Raw genomic sequence first — 23,310 nt, 5'->3', positions numbered from 1 at the left:
CGGGGCATGTAATAAGGGAACAGCCATAATTATGGGGGATTTTAATTATCATATTAACTGGACAAATCAAATTGGGCAGAGCAGCCTTGAGGACGAGTTCATTGAGTGCATCAGGGATGGATTTCTTGAGCAGTATGTAACTGATCCTACAAGGGGGCAGGCAACCTTGGACCTGGTCCTGTGTAATGAGTCAGGATTAATTAATAATGTCCTAGTTAAGGATCCCCTTGGAACGAGCGACCACAACATGGTTGAATTCCATATCCAATTAGAGGGTGAGAAGGTTGATTCTCAAACAAGCGTACTGAGCTTGAATAAAGGAGACTATGATGGTATGAGAGCGGAATTGATTAAAGTGGACTGGGAAAATAGATTAAAGGGTAAGACGGTACATGAGCAGTGGTGTTCATTTAGGGAGTTATTTTACAACTTTCAAAATAAATATATTCCACTGAGGAAAAAAGGGTGTAAAAGAAATGACAGCCACCCGTGGCTAAGTAAAGAAATCAAGGATAGTATCCGACTAAAAACAAGGACATATAAGGTAGCCAAACTTAGTGGGAGGATAGAAGATTGGGAATTCTTCAAAAGACAGCAAAAAGTAACTAAAGGATTGATTAAGAAAGGGAAGTTAGATTATGAAAAGAAATTAGCAAAAAATATAAAAACAGATAGCAAGAGTTTCTATAGTTATATAAAAAGAAAAAGGGTGGCTAAGGCAAACATAGGTCCCTTAGAGGATGAGACCGGGAAATTAATGGTGGGAAACATGGAGATGGCAAAAATGCTGAACAAATATTTTGTTTCAGTCTTTACAGTAGAGGACACTAAGAATATCCCAACACTGGACAAACAGGGGACTCTCGGGGGGGAGGAGCTAAATACGATTAAAATCACTCAAGAGATGGTACTCAGTAAAATAATGGGACTCAAGGCGGATAAATCCCCTGGACCTGATGGCTTCCATCCTAGGGTCTTGAGGGAAGTGGCAGTAGGGATTGTGGATGCTTTGGTGATAGTTTTCCAAAATTCCCTGGACTCAGGAGAGGTCCCGGCAGATTGGAAAACTGCTAATGTAACACCGTTATTTAAAAAGGGTAGTAGGCAGAAGGCTGGAAATTATAGGCCAGTTAGCTTAACATCTGTGGTGGGTAAAATTTTGGAGTCTATTATTAAGGAGACAGTAACGGAACATTTAGATAAGCATAATTTAATAGGACAAAGTCAGCATGGCTTTATGAAGGGGAAGTCATGTCTGACAAATTTGCTTGAGTTCTTCGAGGATATAACGTATAGGGTGGATAAAGGGGAACCAGTGGACGTAGTGTATTTAGACTTCCAGAAGGCATTCAACAAGGTGCCACATAAAAGATTATTACTTAAGATAAAAAATCACGGGATTGGGGGTAATATTCTGGCATGGGTGGAGGATTGGTTATCAAACAGGAAGCAGAGAGTTGGGATAAATGGTTCATTTTCGGACTGGCAACCAGTAACCAGTGGTGTTCCACAGGGGTCGGTGCTGGGTCCCCAACTCTTTACAATCTATATTAACGATTTGGAGGAGGGGACCGAGTGCAACATATCAAAATTTGCAGATGATACAAAGATGGGAGGGAAAGTAGAGAGTGAGGAGGACATAAAAAACCTGCAAGGGGATATAGACAGGCTGGGTGAGTGGGCGGAGATTTGGCAGATGCAATATAATATTGGAAAATGTGAGGTTATGCACTTTGGCAGGAAAAATCAGAGAGCAAGTTATTTTCTTAATGGCGAGAGACTGGAAAGTACTGCAGTACAAAGGGATCTGGGGGTCCTAGTGCAAGAAAATCAAAAAGTTGGTATGCAGGTGCAGCAGGTGATCAAGAAAGCCAACGGAATGTTGGCTTTTATTGCTAGGGGGATAGAATATAAAAACAAGGAGGTATTGCTGCAGTTATATAAGGTATTGGTGAGACCGCACCTGGAATACTGCATACAGTTTTGGTCTCCATACTTAAGAAAAGACATACTTGCTCTCGAGGCAGTACAAAGAAGGTTCACTCGGTTAATCCCGGGGATGAGGGGGCGGACATATGAGGAGAGGTTGAGTAGATTGGGACTCTACTCATTGGAGTTCAGAAGAATGAGAGGCGATCTTATTGAAACATATAAGATTGTGAAGGGTCTTGATCGGGTGGATGCAGTAAGGATGTTCCCAAAGATGGGTGAAACTAGAACTAGGGGGCATAATCTTAGAATAAGGGGCTGCTCTTTCAAAACTGAGATGAGGAGAAACTTCTTCACTCAGAGGGTGGTAGGTCTGTGGAATTTGCTGCCCCAGGAAGCTGTGGAAGCTACATCATTAGATAAATTTAAAACAGAAATAGACAGTTTCCTAGAAGTAAAGGGAATTAGGGGTTATGGGGAGCGGGCAGGAAATTGGACATGAAGCTGAGTTCGGATCGGTCAATGCCCTGTGGGTGGCGGAGAGGGCCCAGGGGCTATGTGGCCGGGTCCTGCTCCGACTTCTTGTGTTCTTTAGATTTGTGGTTGGGATCAGATCAGCCATGATCTTATTGAATGGCGGAGCAGGCTCGAGGGGCCAATTGGCCTACTCCTGCTCCAATTTCTTATGTTCTTATGTTCTTATTTGTGAGGAGAACCACAAGATATTTGTTACCACTGTCTATATACCCTCAAAGTTCACCATGCTATGGTGAACTATGAGGGTACATAGACAGTGGAGTGAAAGTTGAAGTAGTAATTGACAGGAAAAAAACACATTGAAAGGAAGTTTATCCTAAAAAGTAACTTTCTAAACAGTGGAGAGTGGAGAGAACTAGGGGTGCAGATGTTAAAAATCTTATATCTGCATTCACTTCCTTTGTTAATTTTTGGAAATATATGTCCATATTTTTAATGTAAGCTGCCTTAATAAACTTGTCATGCAATAATTACACCCTTCTGTGAGTGGTGGTGCTGTCGAAACTCAGTTCTGCATCTCTCAGCCCCATATCCTGCAGCTATGTTGCAACCAACTATACTTCTCTGCTTCCCAAATTACTATAAATTTTATTCAAGTATTATATAAATAAGGACAGAATACTTGACTTTAAATTGGGGACTAAATTATGTCTGCTCACCTTGGTCAAATGAACCCTTTTACCTGAAGACTGCCAAGGTAATTTTCATAGTCACCGATTAGGCTGTAAACTGGGGTGAATTGTCTGCCTGTTATAAAAATGCCCAATTTTCATTTCTATTGAAATCAATGGAAATGATAGTTTCTATAGGCGATGTGCCTACCGGTTTACTGCCTAAGCGGTGGAGACGAAAATTACCCCCTATATTTGACCTTCATCCCCTGGTGCACTACCACAGGAGATTGATTAATAGATCTTTAAAGATGGGAGTGCAGGTTGAAAAAGCCATAAAGAAGGCAATTGTGTTACTAAGTTTTATATATAGGGGCACTGAATATAAAGCAAAGAAGTTGTCTTGAAATTGTACAAGACATTGGTTAGGGCACAGTTGGAGTATTGTGTGTAGTCCTGGGTATTCTATTATAGGAAGGATATTAGAGCCAATAAAAAGTTAATCTCTTCTGTAAAATTCCATTCCCCCTTATCAGGTGAATAGGAAATGTGATAGTGATTTCAAAGCAAAAATGTTACCTGAAGCCTTATCCCCACAAATGGCCTGCATCATCCCTGAAGGAAGATGTTCAAAACAGCCCACAGATCACATAAAATTATGATTTATGCAGATTAACCCTCTCCATACTCACTGATACTATTGATGAAAATGCATGCGAAAGGTCAGAATCTTCTGCTATGAAGTTAAAGGCTCTCAGAAGAGCAACTCCTGCATCTTCATTGCCATCAACCTCTTCATCAGCATTTACAACAAAGATGAAACCAATTCTAACACAGTAAAGAAAAAATGGGGGAAATTAGAATACTCACATTACAGTGCACGTCTACAGTTCACTTAGATTACTCAAATTTTGCATGACATTACAGAAGTTTGTGTAAGATTTCACATTTTCTGGAGATTATCAGGCCGATTGTACAAAACACAAACCGAAAATTGTGGGGACCACAGTTCTTCATATGCAAACCTGGCAGGCAAGGCTCCCACCATAAATCATGATATTAACATGAGACAGTAGGAGGCATAATGAAAGAGAAACTAAAGACATTCACATCTGAGAGTATGTGTTGAGTTGGTGGGGGGTAAGGCAAGTAGAAATAGAAGCATGAAAAATTGACAAAGTGCAGTAGGCTCCAGTGGCCCAGGAACCAAAAAAAGAAAAATGCAGGTCGACACTAAGGGTGCAGATCACTCTGCCAACTTGGTGTTCCGACGGAGGGTTCTCACCCCTAGCACCAACCCTACTCCCTCTCCCCGGAATTGCCAGAACACCAATCCCACACTGCCAGCACTTCCTTGACTTAATACCCATAATTCCCATTTTTATCTTTTATTATACCTCCTATTGTGTCATGTAAATCACTTCAACCTTCTCCTGTTTTCCACTTAAGTGCTTTAAGGGTCATTCGGATTCTGCTCTCATGTTTACGTCTGCGAGAAAGATTTTTCCTCCTCCCCTTCTCTTTGATCTGTTCCTATTTAAATGCTGTTCATCTGTAATTTATTCCAGTTCTGATGAAGGGTTGACACCTGAAACGTTAACTTAACTATTCTCTCAACAGATGCTGACTCACCTGCTGAGTGGTTCCAGCATTTTTTGCTTTTGTGTCACTACAACAACAACAACTTGCATTTATATAGAACCTTTAACATAGTATAACATCCCAAGGCGCTTCACAGGAGCGTTATCAAACAAAATTTGACATCGAGCCACATAAGGAGATAATAGGGCTTGGTCGAAGAGGTAGGTTTTAAGGAGCGTCTTAAAGGAGGAGAGAGAGGTAGAAAGGCAAAGAGGTTTAGGGTGGGAATTCCAGAGCTTAGGGTCTAGGTAGCTGAAGGCACGGCCATCAATGGTGGGAATGAGAATTAATTACAAAATTTTTAAAAACTAACCATTTATACTAAACAATTTTTAAAATCTGAAAATGGGAAACCTGCACAAATTGTTTAGCCATTTTACTTTTATGGAAACATTAAGTAACCAGTTGTTCCGTTCTGTGCTGGGTCCCGATATCTTGGATGAGTATCAGATCTCGACCGCACTGCTCCCGTTCTGCCACTATGCTAACTGCAGCGCATTCTACTTACTTTCCCAGCAAATTGTGGCGTGAGGTTGCCATTGGGGGATCAGGGAACAAAACAAATCTAACTATGGCGTTCATTGCCAATATCTTGGCTTTATGCATTCACAATGATGAAATCTAATGTTTCCTCTCTTCTGGCAGTGTCCCGAAATAAAAATACACAACTCAAGACTCCAATCCACACAAAATCTGTTCGGTTGGTTCTTTATCTCTGCTACTAAGAAATTGAATATTTTCAAAAATAAGTGCATTAAAATTGAGATTGTCTCTTTCCTCTCAATAGGCAAACCTTTTTAGTTCTACATGAGCCACAAGAAAGCTGTAATAGGGCACTGAAGCTTTAAATATTTCTCAAACTGATCACTAATTTTGGATGAGATTATATTCACTAGAATAAACCATAGTAGAGGAGAAAACTCTATTAGTACCTAAGAGGAATATTGTGGTGATGGAACAGCTCAGCCAGTTTCACCAGTTCAACTGCATCTTCCTGAGCAGGATCGATAAATAGAACCTGTCGTCAGAAAAGAAAGCAACAAAAAATTACTAAAGTCTTCTAAAAAACATAATAGAGCAATGCTTTGAGTTTACATAGTGGATAAAACAAACACCATAACAGCAGCATCAAAATACAATATAATTATGAATGCCCCCAGGCATATCAGATAATTTCACAAGCAACAAATAGCCGACAGTTTTACTTTTATTACAAAGAAAACACAAGAATCTTCACATGAAAAAAGGACTCCTGTGTGCCTGCCTATGAAATGACTACTTTTGCACACTGGATAAAAATCATCATTCAATTTTCACAGCAATCACTGTACAGTTTGGCACATCGGGTCTAGTAAAAAAAAAGGAACTGCCATTGCTGTTTCATTAATTTTCAAAGAAACAGTGAGTATCTCAATGAAAAAAAGGGAAGTAAAGGGCAAGAGAAGTCACTTAGCTTACTTAAGCATATCCCTCCCATACTGTAACTCTCTGTGCAGAGTATCCAACTGCTCAACAAATGTTCTGAAAGTCTGTAACCCTACTACTCAGCCTGGCAGATGATTCCAGACATTTATCACTCTTTACATGAAAATTTCTTTACTATCTGGTTCAGACTTACATTTTACCAGTTGATAATTATGATCTGCTGCCAAATCAGCTTGACTTAAAGTAATAATCTAGATTTGCCTTATGTAAGTTATTTAATATTTTATAGTGGATGTCTTCTGCTGATGCCCTTCGTAATGATAGGGTCCAATTATCCATTCACAGGCCATGGGATTGGAAGTCACAGATACACAGTCAAGACATTGTAAAGGAAAAAATATCCAGAAACTATCAAGGATGAAACAACAAAAAAATAAATCCGCAACAATGTTTTGCAGCTTTTTTTTATGAATAAGATATTTTATCCAATTAGGATTTTTTTTTAGCTCATAGAGAGCTTAAATGTGTTTTTTTTATTCGTTCATGGGGTGTGGACGTCACTGGCAAGGCCAGCATTCATTGCCCACCCTTAAATGCCCTTGAGAAGGTAGTGGTGAGCCGCCTTCTTGAACTGCTGCAGTTTGTGTGGTGAAGGTTCTCCAACAGTGCTGTTAGGTAAGGAGTTCCAGGATTTTGACACAGTGACGATGAAAGAACGGCGATATATTTCCAAGTCAGGATGGTATGTGATTTGGAGGGGAACATGCTGGTGGTGTTGTTCCCGTGTGCCTGCTGCACTTGTCCATCTAGGTGGTAGAGGTCGCGGGTTTGGGAGGTACTGTCGAAGAAGCCTTGGCAAGTTGCTGCAGGGCATATTGTAGATGGCAGACACTGCAGCCACAGTGCGCCAGTGGTGGAGGGAGTGAATATTTCGGGTGGTGGATGGGGTGCCAATCAAGCGGGCCGTTTTGTCCTGGATGGCGTCGAGATTCCTGAGTGTTGTTGGAGCTGCACTCATCCAGGCAAGTGGAGAGTATTCCATCACACTCCTGACTCGTGCCTTGCTGATGGTGGAAAGGCTTTGGGGAGTCAGGAGGTGAGTCACTCAATGCAGAATACCCAGCCTCTGACCTGCTCTTGTAGCCATAGTATTTATGAGGTTGCTCCAGTTAAGTTTCTGGTCAATGGTGATCCCCAGGATGTTGATGGTGAGGGATTCGGCAATGGTAATGCCGTTGAATGTCAAGGGGAGGTGGTTATATTATCTCTTGCTGGAGATGGTCATTGCCTGGCACTTGTCTGGCGCGAATATTACTTGCCACTTATCAGCCCAAACCTGGATGTTGTCCAGGTCTTGCTGCATGCAGGCACGGACTGCTTCATTATCTGAGGGGTTGCGAATGGAACTGAACACTGTCCAATCATCAGTGAACATCCCCATTTCTGACCTTATGATGGAGGGAAGGTCATTGATGAAGCAGCTGAAGATGGTTGGTCCAAGAACACTGCCCTGAGGAACTCCTGCAGCAATGCCCAGGGGCTGAGGTGATTGACCTCCAACAACCACTACCATCTTGCTTTATATTAGGTATGACTCCAGCCACTGGAGAGTTTTCCCCCCGATTCCCATTGACTTCAATTTTATGAGGGCTCCTTGGTGCCACACTTGGTCAAATGCTGCCTTGATGTCAAGGGCAGTCACTCTCACCTCACCTCTGGAATTCAGCTCTTTTGTCCATGTTTGGACCAAGGCTGTAATGAGGTCTGGAGCCGAGTGGTCCTGGCAGAACCCAAACTTAGCATCGGTGAGCAGGTTATTGGTAAGTGCCGCTTGATAGCACTGTCGACGACACCTTCCATCACTTTGCTGATGATTGAAAGTAGACTGATGGGGCGGTAATTGGCCCGATTGGATTTGTCCTGCTTTTTGTGGACAGGACATACCTGGGCAATTTTCCACATTGTCGGGTAGATGCCAGTGTTGTAGCTGTACTGGAACAGCTTGGCTAGAGGCGCAGCTAGTTCTGGAGCACAAGTCTTCAGCACTACAGCCGGGATGTTGTCGGGGCCCATAGCCTTTGCTGTATCCAGTGCACTCAGCCGTTTCTTGATATCACGTGGAGTGAATCGAATTGGCTGAAGACTGACTTCTGTGGTGGTGGGGATATTGAGAGGAGGCCGAGATGGATCATCTACTCGGCACTTCTGGCTGAAGATGGTTGCAAACGCTTCAGTCTTCTTTTGCACTCACGTGCTGGACTCCACCATCATTGAGGATGGGAATGTTTACAGAGCCTTCGCCTCCCATTAGTTGTTTAATTGTCCACCATTCACGACTGGATGTGGCAGGACTGCAGAGCTTTGATCTGATATGTTGGTTGTGGAATCGCTTAGCTCTGTCTATAGCATGTTGCTTCCAATGTTTAGCATGTATGTAGTCCTGTTGCAGCTTCACCAGGTTGGCACCTCATTTTTAAGTACGCCTGGTGCTGCTCCTGGCATGCTCTTCTGCACTCCTCATTGAACCAGGGTTGATCCCCTGGCTTGTTGGTGATGGTAGAGTGAGGAATATACCGGGCCATGAGATTACAGATTGTGGTGGAATACAATTCTGCTGCTGCTGATGACCCACAGTGCCTCATGGATGCCCAGTTTTGAGCTGCTAGATCTGTTCTGAATCTATCCCATTTAGCACGGTGGTATTGCCAAACCACAGATGGTATCCTCAGTGTGAAGACAGGACTTTGTCTCCACAAGGACTGTGTGGTGGTCACTCCTACCAATACTGTTATGGACAGATGCATCTGCGACAGGTAGATTGGTGAGGATGAGGTCAAGTAGGTTTTTCCCTCGTGTTGGTTCGCTCACCACCTGCCGCAGGCCCAGTCTGGGAGGTATGTCCTTCAGGACTCGGCCAGCTCGGTCAGTAGTGGTGCTACCGAACCACTCTTGGTGATGGATATTGAAGTTCCCCACCCAGAGTACATTCTGTGTGTGACACTTTGCAACTGCAATAGATATTCTGGAGGCATCATTTTGAAGTGTGTTGGACAATTCTTCCACATACGATGGATGCCAGATTGTTATTAAATATATGGACTAGTAGATCTGCTCATGGGTAGTCCAGTCCTTGGAGTATCCCGGCCCTGCAGCAAGTGGGGGTGGGGGCCGTAGAGGACATTGGGGGGGCGAGCAGGGCTGGGAGGTGATCAGGCCTGGAGAAGTGTTGGAGATCACAGGTCAGGAGGAGAGTCAGAGGTTGGCGGAGTGGGGGGGGTCGGGGTCGGACATCAGGTTGGTTGGTCGTTTCTGACGTCGGGGGCGGGAGGGGTCGTCTCCGCGTCGGGGGCGCGGTCGCCTCCGACGTCGGGGGCGGGAGGATCGTCTCCGCATTGGGGGCGGGGGGGGTATCGTCTGATCGCGGTGGTCCGATCGCAGCAGGTAAGCTTGTTGGGCCTGCAGGAGAGACACTTAACCTCATGATCCGGCCCTGCTTCCATTCTTTTTACTGGCGAGATTCATGAGCCCCGGCTAATCTGTGCTGGACGCATTAAATTTAAAGTTGAGCCAAATTCAATTTAAACAAAGTTATTTAACGGGTATGATTTTGACCTCGAGCCGGGAAGAGAGCAGTGGGGGGTGGGGAGGGCGGCGGCGAGAAGGCTTTTGGGTGCAAAAGCCGAGAAGGTAAGTTGGTGGGTTGCAACCTGCAATCATGACCATAATGAGGTCAACAAATTTTACTTCACGGCTTCGCACCCGACAGCCAGCCTGATTGACAGGCTGCAGCCAGGGATCAGAGGGAGGCTATCATGGGCTGGGGAGGACACAGACGGTGGGAGAAGAACGTGGGCCAGTAGGTGGAGGTCAGGGGTTACGATGCTGGGACCTGGAGATCGGGGGTGTTTGATGTTGGGAGGAGATCGCCAGGGTTGGGGGGGGGGGAGGGAGGAAGAGAGAGGGGTCTGTGCTGGGCAGAGACCAGTGGTCGCTTGAAGAGGTTAGAGACCGGAAGACGAGATCAGAGGTCGGGTGAAGAGTTAGTGGTAGGAGGGGGGACACCATCTGGGGAGTGGATCCATCATGGCGGGGGGGGGGGGGGCGGGCATCGGGCGATCGCGGGGTTTTGTCAGCCAGGTGAGCTTGTTCAGCCTGGATGAAACACTCCTGCTCATCCTGGTCCACAAGCAGCGCAATAAAGGCACTCACCTCATGGATCCGGCCCTTCCCACCTGCTTTCACCTGACATGAATCAGAAGCGATGAGAAACCCAAACAGGTAAGGTTAAATTCATTTAAATTTTCCAATACACAAAGAATTAAGTACTTCAATATTTCAATGAGGTAAATTGTCCCATAAGTATTGGCCTGCCGGCTTTAAGTGGGGGCCGGACTTCCTGGTGTCGGTTGTGCACACTTATACAAACCTGCCTGGGTTAAACCCAGAAGTGGGCATATTGGTGCCGAGATGCGGTCCCACACCAAAAAGCTGTTATTTTAATCTCCCACCCGCCCCCAACTCACCCATTCTTGTGGGTTAAAATTACCCCCAACGTCTCACAAGGACGTTAACTGATGAAATAAAGACACGCCCGCCTGAACTAATTAAGTTCCTGACTGCGGCGAGTAGGCTACTTGAACGCATCAAAACGGGCCTCGTTTAAACCCGGAAGTGGATGCGTTGGAGCCGGGTTGCGGTCACATTCCAAAAATCAATCATTTTAACTACCCACCCGCCCCCAACCCACCCATTCTTGGGGGTTAAAATTCTCTCTGTAGAGTTGCAGTATTTGTTTAAGATGGAAGTAATTTATTTATTTTTCCTTCTTCTTGCCCCCAAATATTTTTCTCAATTATTTTCATTGTTTCCAATGAAACATCTTGTTCTTGCTGAAGCTCTCATTGGTGTAGCACTGCAGCTCGGAAACTTTTCCATCACTAAACCTCTAATGACTAGCACCTTGAACAGGCAGTCAGTCGCCACGCTCTGGACCTGACTCACTCGACCTGCAGTGTCCAAACTCAACATCAAAGCACCTCACAAACAATTCTTCTACCCTCAGCAAAAACATCAGTATCCCTAAGTGACACAAAACACATCATCCCAAACAGCACTATTTGCTCAGAATATTGCTTAAACTGCATAAAACATTGAAAGAAAATTCTATTTGCCTTTTTCCTAGTCACTTATTATTTGTAAATTGATATGTGACACAGGTTGCTGAGATAGGCTTCTGAGTATTGTACTTGCCCAGGAACAGGGTGTAATTTACAACTACAATTCCTATGATGTATCTCTCTCACACACAATAGGAGCTAGAACTCCCCAAGGCCCAGATGAAATATAAAACTCTAGTTTGAAAAGCAGAACAAAATCCCACTGGGGGAAGTTCTTGCAGTTATTTCTAACACTGGATGGCTAATTTTGTGGACTGGTTTCGTGATTTTTTGTCAGAATTAAGTATAATATATTATTTTTAGCTGTATACTGAGCTGGTGAGGAAGGAAAATGATGGCTGAATTGTTTGAGCATATTTGATTTGTTTTGTGATAGTTGCTGGTTCCAGATCGTTGGACTTAGAAGTGGTTGTTTTGTGTTTACTTATTGTTGATTGTAGAATGAAAAATACTACTTTCATTCACTTCCCTACCTGGCCAGTGAATGAAAGTAGTATTTGATTGGCTCACATATTCCACTGACTAAATGTGAATCAATCAGCACAGTTAACTTAACAGACCATTGAAATTTACAATGCAGAAGCAGGCCATTCGATCCATCATATCTGTGCTAGCTGTTTGCTAGAGCGATCCTAAACAAATTCCTCTCCTCTGTCTCTCCCCATATCTTTCTCTGCTTCAAACATTTATCTACTCTTTCTTTAAAAGATACAATGGACTCTGCCTCAACAACACAAGCCTACTATACCTGGCATTCCTAGGCTGTCTGTCTCCCCCACGAGTAATAACCAGGCCTGACCCTGCTTAGCTCCTCAGAACAGGTATTTTAGAGTACTGTGACAGTGGTTATTTGGACCAATAACAAATCTTTGCTGTATGGACACGTGATGTCTTTGAGGTGCCGCATCTTTGAAAGATTGAACGGTATGGAATAGACAAAAAGTGGATTTTCCTTACCACTGTTCCTAGGAAAATGGTGCTCCCCATGTGCAGTGAAGAGAAAAGAGAGGTGAAGACCCATTGCATTAGGTTTCTGTCCCTTTGTTTTGCACTGGGATTTCTCGGGGTGCTCCTAATGTGCGTTCCTGGGACTGTGCCTGTGCCTGGACTTTGATCCACACTCAGCGTTTGCATGATAATGAGCCTGGGGACGGGGTGAGGGGGGTAGGATGCATTCCTCACTGTTTCCTCACACAAACGTTGAGTACCCCACTGGAGGAGCGTCTGAAGAAACCTGACACATGGCCTGCCCAGAATCCTTCCAGAGGGCCTGTGGGAATTCCCGGGGCAGGCCAATGATGGTTATTCTCCAGCAACAGCCATAAGGTCCTAATGCCATCAGCCAGGAGCGCAGCTGCAGGCCTGAGAAGCCATAGCTGCACTCCTGTTTCCTTTCAGATATTTAGGTACATGGCCCAGCCAGGGCGTGAGCTTGCGCCAGGAGTCCAGAGGGCCATGCAAATGTGAGGCAAATCATGTGCTCCCATTTATCTGAATCTTCCTGTGATAATTCTATTCCATTCATTTTGTACTTTGCCAATCTCTAATACTTTGCATTTGTCAATATTAAATTTCTTCTGAAACCTACCAATTTGCCTAAAATTATGAAAATTCTTCTGCAAATTGTTAGCTGCATCCTCAGTTTCTAATGTTTTCCCTATTTTAATGTCATCTGCCAAATCGACAATCTTACATTTAGTTTCAGTATCCAGGTCATTTATATTTATGCTCCTGTGAAGCGCCTTGGGACATTTTACTATGTTAAAGGCAAGTTGTTGTTGAGAAAAAGAGATTTAAGATTGATATCTGCAGGCTTCCACTCAACACCTTCCCCCACCCAATTTAACAATATGCCTCTCACTGGTACTCTCCATTTCCTATCTTTTAATGAACTTTGCATCCAAGCTCATAATCTGTCTTAGATTCGCCTTGCTATCAGCTTTCACATACAGCCTTGTCAAAAGCCTTTTGAAAGTCCAAATAAAATTTTATCATGGATAATTCTACCATCTACTTTACCTGTAACTCCTCAAAGAAGTCAAAGAAAGAAAGAGCTTTCATTTATATATCACTTTATCATGTCTCACAGCAATGTCCAAAAGCACTTCACATACAATGTATCACTTTGATCTGCAGTCACTGTTGTTGTGGAGATAAATGCCTAGTCGAGATTTGTCAGACATGATCTTTCCCTTGTTGCAAAACCACAGAAAATCTTGGAGAGGGGGAAGCTTTTTTTATTTTGATGGAGGCAAGGGAAATCAATGCTGGAGAATGAAGCACTTATTCATGTCAATGTCAAGCACTTCCAGGTTAGATATAACACAGGCTGGGTGCAGAGTAAAGATAGTTTGTTAATTACTATGACCTTTCCGTTTCCCACACTAGACATTGCCAATTGGTGCTTATTTATGTATTGTTGTGTACTGTTGATTCATGACTATTAGAAATTGAGTTCAAGTTTTCCAAACTCATTACACCGAACAGATCAAGGAAAATTTCATCCCATCACTGTGGGATAGATTCAAATCCAGAGGTGAAAGGTTTCTGACAGCCCACTGTTATAACTAGTCTACCAGAATAGTTTTTAAATAATGTTATTAATGGACAAACCTCATTATTCTAAATACTTCAGCTGATCACTACTTTTATTTACATGAAGTTTCCAAGTTTTATTTTTTTTAAGCAATTAATAAAACCAAGTAGTTACTACTTAATATTCTGATAATTGAATAGATGTAGAAAATCCCAAACCATTTTCTAGCTGCACTCATTATATTCACTCTTGGTAATTGAATTATATACACTCTTGGTAAATGAATAAAGTTAAAAGTTAATTTCTGTTCATTGAAAATGTTCACACTTACAGCTCCCATTATGTGCAGAAGAGTAACCGTTGTAAAACATATTGAAATAACCTGTTAAATTACAGCAAGTCACAAGTATGACATGTTTTTGCTTATTGTTCTTAATGCTGCTTTCCTTGTGGGACTAGAAATCTACTGATCTAGGAAGCAGTCGAGGATGCATTCGAAACAGCATCCCGCTTTCACCACATGCACTATCTTTATTCCAGTCAATGTTGAGATAGTTAAAATGACCCAAATTTTATTGCCCTGTTGCTCTCACATATCTCTCTGAACGGATCTTCCCTTCTTTCTCATGTCCATTGCTTGGCGGTCTTAATTCAACTTCCAGAACATCGTTAAGTTCTAAAGAGGTGTTAGAATCCTTGATTAATCCTGCCACACAACCACCTTTCCCCCTTCTATCTCTTCTGAAAATAGCACAATAAGCAATGTTAAATTCCCAGCACTAAGCTGCATCTTTGCTATAGTTACTATATCATATCCCTCCATAGTTATTAATGCTTCTAAATTTCCAATTTTTCTTTAAATGATTTGTGTGTTCACACCACTGTTAGACCTGGTAAAGGAAGGCATCCAAAGCTAGAGCTCCCTGGATGACTGAAGATATAAAGATTAAAATGAAACAGAAAAAGGCTTATGACGAATGTAAGGTTCATAATACAGTAGAGAACTGGGCTGAATACAGAAAGTACAGAGGAGATCTAAAAAAGGGAATAAGAGGGGAAAAGAGAGAGTATGAGAATAGATTAGTGGCTAACATAAAAGGGAACCCAAAAGTTCTTTTTATAAACATATAAATAGTAAAAGGGTAGTCAAAGGGAGATTAGGGACAAAAAAGGGGATCTTCTTGTGGAGGCAGAGGGCATGGCTAAGATACTAAATGAATACTTTGTATCCATCTTCACTAGAGAAGAAGATGCTGCCATTGTAGCAGTAAAGGTATTGTAGTAGTAACGATATTGGGTAGGATAAAAATAGATAAAGAGGAGGCACTTAAAAGGTTGGCAGTACTCAAAGTAGAAAAGTCACCCGGTTCAGATGGGATGCATCCTAGGTTATTAAGGGAAGTAAGGGTGGAAATTGCAGAGGCTCTGGCCACAATCTTCTAATCTTCCTTAGATATGGGGACACTGCTGGAGGACTGGATGATTGCAAATGTCACACCCCTGTTCAAAAAAGGAGAGAGGGATAAACCCAAAATTACAGGCCAGTCAGCCTAACATCAGTGGTGTGGAAACTTTTAGAGACAATAATCCGAGACAAAATTAATTGGCACTTGGAAAGCTATGGGCTAATAAATGAAAGTCAGCACGGATTTGTAAAAGGAAAATTGCACTAACTTGATTGCTGTTCTTTGATGAAGTAACAGAGGGTTGATGAGGGTGGTGCGGTTGATGTATATGGACTTTCAAAAGGCATTTGATAAAATACCACATAATAGACTTGTTAGCAAAATTAAAGCCAATAGGATTAAAGGGACAGTGGCAGCATGGATACAAAATTGCCTAACGGATAGAAAACAGAGAGTAGTGTTGAACGGTTGTTTTTCAGACTAGAGGGAAGTATACAGTGGCATTCCCCAGGTGTCAGTATTAGGACCACTGCTCTTTTTGATATATATTAATGACCTGGACATGGGAATAAAGGATCTAATTTCTAAGTTTGCAGATGACACGAAACTCGGAAATGTAGTAAACAATGTGGAGGATAGTCACAGACTTCAGGAGGACATGGACAGACTGGTGAAATGGGCAGTCACATGGCAGATAAATTTAACACTGAGAAGTGTGAAGTGATATATTTTGGTAGCAAGATTGAGGAGAGGCAATATAAACTAAATGGTACAATTTTAAAAGGGGTGCAGGAACAGAGAGACCTGGAGGTGCACATATATAAATCTTTGAAGGTGGCAGGACAATCATAGAATCATAGAATCATAGAAGTTACAACATGGAAACAGGCCCTTCGGCCCAACATGTCCATGTCGCCCAGTTTATACCACTAAGCTAGTCCCAATTTCCTGAACTTGGCCCATATCCCTCTATACCCATCTTACCCATGTAACTGTCCAAATGCTTTTTAAAAGACAAAATTGTACCCGCCTCTACTACTGCCTCTGGCAGCTCGTTCCAGACACTCGCCACCCTTTGAGTGAAAATATTGCCGCTCTGGACCCTTTTGTATCTCTCCCCTCTCACCTTAAATCTATGCCTCCTCGTTATAGACTCCACTACCTTTGGGAAAAGATTTTGACTATCTACCTTATCTATGCCCCTCATTATTTTATAGACTTCAATAAGATCACCCCTTAACCTCCTACTCTCCAGGGAAAAAAGTCCCAGTCTGTCTAACCTCTCCCTATAAGTCAAACCATCAAGTCCCGGTAGCATCCTAGTAAATCTTTTCTGCACTCTTTCTAGTTTAATAATATCCTTTCTATAATAGGGTGACCAGAACTGTACACAGTATTCCAAGTGTGGCCTCACCAATGCCCTGTACAACTTCAACAAGACATCCCAACTCCTGCATTCAATGTTCTGACCAATGAAACCAAGCATGCCGAATGCCTTCTTCACCACCCTATCCACCTGTGACTCCACTTTCAAGGAGCTATGAACCTGTACTCCTAGATCTCTGAGACAAGCTGAGAACGTTGTTAAAAAAGCATATGGGATCCTTGGCTTTATTAATAGAGGCATAGAGTACAAAAGCAAATAAGGAGAAACCGTTTCCAGTGGCAGAAGGGTTGGCAACCAGAGGACACAGATTTAAGGTGTTCAGCAAAAGGGCCAGAGGCGACATCAGGAAACATTTTTTTACGCAGTGTGTTGTAATGATCTGGAATACACTGTTTGAAAGGGTGGTGGAAGCAAATTCAATAGTAACTTTCAAAGGAGAATTGGATAAATATTTGAAGGGAAAAATTTTACAGGGCTGAGGAAAGAGCAGGGAATGGGACTTATAAGAACATAAGAAATAGGAGCAGGAGTAGGCCAATCGGCCCCTCGAGCCTGCTCCGCCATTCAATAAGATCATGGCTGATCTGATCCTAACCTCAAATCTAAATTCATGTCCAATTTCCTGCCCGCTCCCCGTAACCCCTAATTCCTTATTGGATAGCTCTTTCAAAGAGCCAGCACAGACACGATAGGCCGAATACTATTCAACCCTGACTTAAATTTTTTGCAATGTTGAACTTTTGTTTTCTGCTTTTCTCCTTTAACTTTGCCCCTTCCGCTAAAAAAGTGTTTTTATTCACTCATTACCTCAAAATCTCTTTCTTTCCCTTCTTAATATTTTCTTACTATTTCAGCTAATATTCCAACAGATTTATTAATCCTGCTCTCCCAAACCAGACACTCCCCACCCCCGCCATATTAGTTTAAATCCTCCCCATTCCTCAATTTACCTTCTCCACAAAGACATTGGTGCTATTTCAGTTGAGGTGATGGCGCTCTGTTCCGTTTAGCCATTCCTTGTTCCAGAACTCACTCCAATGCACCAAGAATGTGAACCCTTCCCACCAACACCAGCCCTGCTGACACAAATTAACCTACCTAATCTTCCTGTCCTTAACCTATCCAACTTGTTACATAGGAAGCAATCTGGAGAGCAATACCCTTGCCGTGTTATTTTTCAATCTCGTTCCTAACTCCCTAAACTCCCTCTGCAATACCTTAAATGTATTCCTAGCTATGTCGTTAGTTCTGGATGTGGGGGAGGAAGGTAACCTCAGGGTTGAATATGATGCCAAGGTTCCACACCTGATGGCTGGGTGTCATCGGCATCATGTGGAAACTGATCCCATACTTCCAGATAACATTGGCAAAGGGCAGCATGCAGCTAGTGAAGAGCGGGGCCAAGGATGGGGGTACATGAAAGGTGACAACGAGAAGAAAGGATGAGAAGCTATTGGCGGCAGTGTATTGTATGTTTTGAGTCAGGCAAAAGGAGAACCGGGTTTGGGTGGGGGGGGGGGGGGGAAGAAGAGAGAGAATTTGCATTTATTTCCCAACTTTCACAACTTCCCAAAGTGCTTCAGTCAACGTAGGGAAAGGTGGCAGCAAATTTCTACGCAGCAAGTTCCCACAAACAGCGATGGAATAAATATTGACCAGCATATGGGGAGAACTCCCCTGTTGTTCTTCAAAAAGTACCATGGGATCTTTTACATCCAGCTGAGGGGGCAGATGAGGCCTCGGTTTACATCATAACTACAGCACAGAAACAGGCCATTCCGCCCAACTGGTCTATGCCAGCGTTTAAGCTCCATACGAGTCTCCTCCCTCCCTACAGGTGGTACTTCTAACAGTGCAGCACTCCCTCAGTACTGCACTAAATTGTCAGCCTAGATTATGTGCTCAAGTCTCTGGAGTGGGGCTTGAATCCACAACCATCTAACTCACAGCCAAGAGTGCTATTACTGAGCCAAGGCTGTATCGATTGCCTCAGAGATGGACTGAAGATGAGGGAGATGTTAGAGGTGGAGTAGTCAACGGTATCAAAGGCACAGAGAAGTTCAGTAGGATGAGAGGGAATAAAGACCCAGCCATATAAGATGTAATTTGTAACTTTGACTAATAGGGCCTGATATTAGGAGGGAGGCGGGTTGGCAGCGGGGGTCGACTGGGCACGTGGGTAACGCGCCCAGTGAAATCGGTGGGTTTGGCAGGCGATCGTAAGTAAATTGAACCCGCTTACCTTGGCTTTTGGGTTTCACACTGGAAAGCTGCACACCCGCATCATAGGCTGTCAACTGGATCAGCCCTATTTAACTGACTGACTGATGCTGCAGAAAATAGGCAAAAGTACAGCATGGAGCAGCCCAGGGGGAAGGCTACTCTCAGGTTTAATGATGCCTCACTCCAGGTCTTACTGGATGGGGTGAGGAGGAGCAGGATGAGGAGGAGGACGAGGAGGAGGGAGATGTCCCACCCGGCGGACGGGAGGAAGTGGCCTGCCTCTGCCACCATGAAGGCCTGACTCGAGGTGGCAGAGGAGGTCACCAGCACCACCAACATGTCATACACCTGCATACAGTGCAGGACGCGCTTCAATGACCTAACCAGGTCAGCCGAAGTGAGTACTCTTACTCATTCCCCTCCCCCACCCCACATCTCCTTCTGCACTGCAAACATTACTCTATCATATCACTCCTCACACCCACTGAAACCTCGTCCTCATCTTACCTGCACTTCCTCACCTCCCAAGTACTCATCCCACCACCACCTCTCAACCCAATCCTCATACAATCTCATGGCTCTATCTCATACTCACCCTTTCATGCATCTCTTTCACAGTCAGCCTCACCCAACCTGCCACTACCTGTGCTGCAGCCACAGGGCATGCATCACATATGTGCAGTAGGATGCGTAAGGAAAACTTGTGAGCATGAAGGGGATGCACAAGGGTGTATGAGGGTTTGTCATGGTTTTTACTCGTATTTGATTTCTGATCAACTCACATTACATATTATATTGTCACCACTACTATCACGTCTTGGCCATTCTTGACTGGCTTGTACAATAACGCCCTTTCATACGGTTCTCCATGAACACCCTAATGCCATCCATTGGGTCACCCTACAGTGGGTGTATGTGCAGTTGCACGACTACTTTGTGCAGGTGCCTGTTGTGCAGCACTGTGTTGCATAGCTCTGCGTGGCGGAAATGGACAGTGTGCCTGGCTAGGCTGGTGATGTTGCTCGTCCTCCAATTGAGTGATGAATGCAGCTATGGAACCCCCCGCCACTTCATCTTGACAGCACGAGTGTGAGGGGTTCTGCAAAGTAGGTAAATGTGTTTGGACAGCAGAGTTTACATAGAAAATAGGAGTGAGAATCCCTACGTGGTCAGTTTTCGGTAAAATATTAAAATGCCTACGTGGCAAAGAAGCAGAATGCAAAATGGTTAGAAAGGGTTAATTAGTTAGTAACTGAGATTGATACAAGTGGCCTGGCCCTCCTGCTGGGCCATATGTTTGCTTAGTCAGCAGGCCTGCATTGTCTTATCAATGATAGGTCTTTGATGTGAGTCAAGGACTGGTCTGAATGTCTCCATGTTTATGGCAGATCAATATAGGTAACGAGCTTAGCCAAAGTTGAACGACATTCCAGGTTGGGAGATAAGGAACAGAAGGAACAGGGAAGAACATTCCAAGTTGGAAAGTGAGGAAGTTATCCCCTTTGATGTCTAACAGCAGCATGATCAGCACATGATTATTTATGATTGGCCGGAAATAATGTAACCTCGCATGGCAACCTATGCCCGGCTTATGATTGGTGTTGACCCTCGTTAAGTATGTTCCAACCCCTATTGATTGTATAAAAACGTGTGGATTTCTGTGTTTTTGTTCTTGCTCTGCCAGCATAGAGGGACTCTATCAGGAGTCCAAATCAATGCTGCAGACTAAGAACCCTGCTATTAAAGATGTGTTGAACTTTAAAATGTATTCGACTTCAGTTATTACTGAACCAGACTGAGGGGAAAGAATCCGGATCGTCAGGAGCAAGAGTAGGCCATTCAAAATGATCATGGCTGATAGTCTAACTCAGTACCCTGTTCCCGCTTTTTCCCCATATCCCTTAATCCCTTTAGCATTAAGAAATATATCGATCTCCTTCTTGAATACATCTAATGAATTGGCCTCCACTGCCTTCTGTGGTAGAGAATTCCACAGGTTCACCACCCTCTGAAGGAAGAAATTTCTCCTCATCTCGGTTCTAAATGGCATACCCCGTATCCTGAGACTGTGACCCCGGTTCTGGACACCCCGGCCATCGGGAACATCCTCCCTGCATCTAGTCTGTCTAGTCCTGTTAGAATTTTATATGTTTCGATGAGATCACCTCTCATTCTTCAAAACTCGAGTGAATATAGGCCTAGTCGACCCATTCTCTCCTCATACGTCAGTCCTGCCTTCCCAGGAATCAGTCCGGTAAATCTTTGTTGCACTCCCTCCATGGCAAGGACATCCTTCCTCAGATAAGGAAACCAAAACTGCACACAATACTCCAGATGTGGTCTCACCAAAGCCCTGTGTAACTGCAGTAAGACATTCCTGCTCCTGTACTCAAATCCTCACTCAACCTGCCACTACCTGTGCTGCAGCCTCAGGGCATACATCACATATGTGCAGCAGGAAGCGTAAGGCAAACGTGTCGTGAGCATGAAGGGGATGCACAAGGGTGTTTAAGGGTTTGTCATGGTGTTTACCTATATTTAATTTCTGATCAACTCACATAACATATTATATTGGCACCATTACTGCCACGTCTTTGCGAATCTTGTCTGGTTTGTGCAATAATGCCCTTTCTTGAGGATCACTATGAAGACCCACACCTGATGCCACCCATTGTGTCACTACAGAGTGGGTGTAGGTGTATTTGCAGGGCTCTTTTGTGCAGACGACTGAGTGACGTCGGCGATGTCTCCGGTGGCACCCTGGAAGGATGCGGAGGAAAAGTTGTTGAGGGCAGTGGTGACTTTGACAGCGACAGGTAAGATGATTGTGCTCGGGCCAGCCGGGAGCAGCTCGGCATGAAGGAGGCTGCAGATGTCCACGACCACATGTCGAGTGACTCTGAGCCTCTTTGTGCACTGCTGCTCAGAGAGGTCCAGGAAGCTGAGCCTCGGTCTGTGGACCCTGTGGCGAGGGTAGTGCCCTCTGCGACACATCTCTCTCTGCGGTTACCCTCCCTCCTGCTGTGCAGGTGAATGTGTCGCAGCACTCTGTTGTGGAGCTCCACATGTTAGAGGGGGACGGCATGGCCGGCGAGGCTGGTGATGCTGTTCGCCCTCCGAGGAGGTCATGACTGCAGCTACGGCGGCCCCCATCCGGAAGATGTACATTTGAGGGGGTCCGCAAGGTAGATAAATGTGTCTGGACACCGGGGTAATTGTGTAAGTTTGTGAATTTTATTGTTAGGAGGGTGGTGGAGGCCAACTTTGTCTAAAGTGACAAAGTGACCTCCTGCAATGAGTGAGGGTCTCCCCCACCGCACCTGCCAAATGGACCTTTGCAGCTGCCACAACACTGGCATCTACCCAACAATGTGGAAAATTGCCCAGGTATGTCCTGTCCACAAAAAGCAGGACAAATCCAACCTGGCCAATTACCGTACCATCAGTCTACTCTCAATCATCAGCAAAGTGATGGAAGATGTCGTCGACAGTGCTATCAAGCGGCACTTACTCACCAATAACCTGCTCACCGATGCTCAGTTTGGGATCCGCCAGGACCACTCGGCTCCAGACCTCATTACAGCCTTGGTCCAAACATGGACAAAAGAGCTGAATTCCAGAGGTGAGGTGAGAGTGACTGCCCTTGACATCAAGGCAGCATTTGACAGAGTGTGGCACCAAGGAGCCCTAGTAAAATTGAAGTCAATGGGAATCAGGGGGAAAACTCTCCAGTGGCTGGAGTCATACCTAGCACAAAGGAAGATGGTAGTGGTTGTTGGAGGCCAATCATCTCAGCCCCTGGGCATTGCTGCAGGAGTTCCGCAGGGCAGTGTCCTAGGCCCAACCATCTTCAGCTGCTTCATCAATGACCTTCCCTCCATCATAAGGTCAGAAATGGGGATGTTCGCTGATGATTGCACAATGTTCAGTTCCATTCGCAACCCCTCAAATAATGAAGCAGTCCGAGCCCGCATGCAGCAAGACCTGGACAACATCCAGGCTTGGGCTCGTAAGTGGCAAGTAACATTCGCGCCAGGTAAGTGCCAGGCAATGACCATCTCCAACAAGAGAGAGTCTAACCACCTCCCCTTGACATTCAACGGCATTACCATCACCGAATCCCCCACCATCAACATCCTGGGGGTCACCATTGACCAGAAACTTAACTGGACCAGCCATATAAATACTGTGGCTACGAGAGCAGGTCAGAGGCTGGGTATTCTGCGGCAAGTGACTCACCTCCTGACTCCCCAAAGCATTTCCACCATCTACAAGGCACAAGTCAGGAGTGTGATGGAATACTCTCCACTTGCTTGGATGAGTGCAGCTCCAACAACACTCAAGAAGCTCAACACCATCCAAGATAAAGCAGCCCGCTTGATTGGCACCCCATCCACCACACTAAACATTCACTCCCTTCACCACCGGCGCACTGTGG

General features: G+C 44.3%; 1 protein-coding gene across 2 annotated transcripts in view; it reads right to left on the bottom strand.

Annotated features, from left to right (window-relative positions):
* Positions 1-23,310, bottom strand: part of uggt2 (UDP-glucose glycoprotein glucosyltransferase 2) — a 685,376-nt gene that overhangs the window by 443,900 nt on the left and 218,166 nt on the right. For both annotated transcript variants that reach the window (XM_067986476.1, XM_067986475.1), the window contains exons 15-16: positions 5,651-5,736; positions 3,770-3,905 (exon numbers count right to left, since the gene is read on the bottom strand). In XM_067986476.1, coding sequence (XP_067842577.1) covers positions 3,770-3,905; positions 5,651-5,736 — 222 coding nt within the window. The remainder of the gene's footprint in view (positions 1-3,769; positions 3,906-5,650; positions 5,737-23,310) is intronic.

Source organism: Heptranchias perlo, chromosome 6, assembly GCF_035084215.1.
Source record: "Heptranchias perlo isolate sHepPer1 chromosome 6, sHepPer1.hap1, whole genome shotgun sequence".
Classification (NCBI taxonomy): Eukaryota; Metazoa; Chordata; class Chondrichthyes; order Hexanchiformes; family Hexanchidae; genus Heptranchias; species Heptranchias perlo.
The sequence above is the reverse complement of the archived record's forward strand: the minus strand, read 5'-3'. Positions and strand labels throughout refer to the sequence as shown.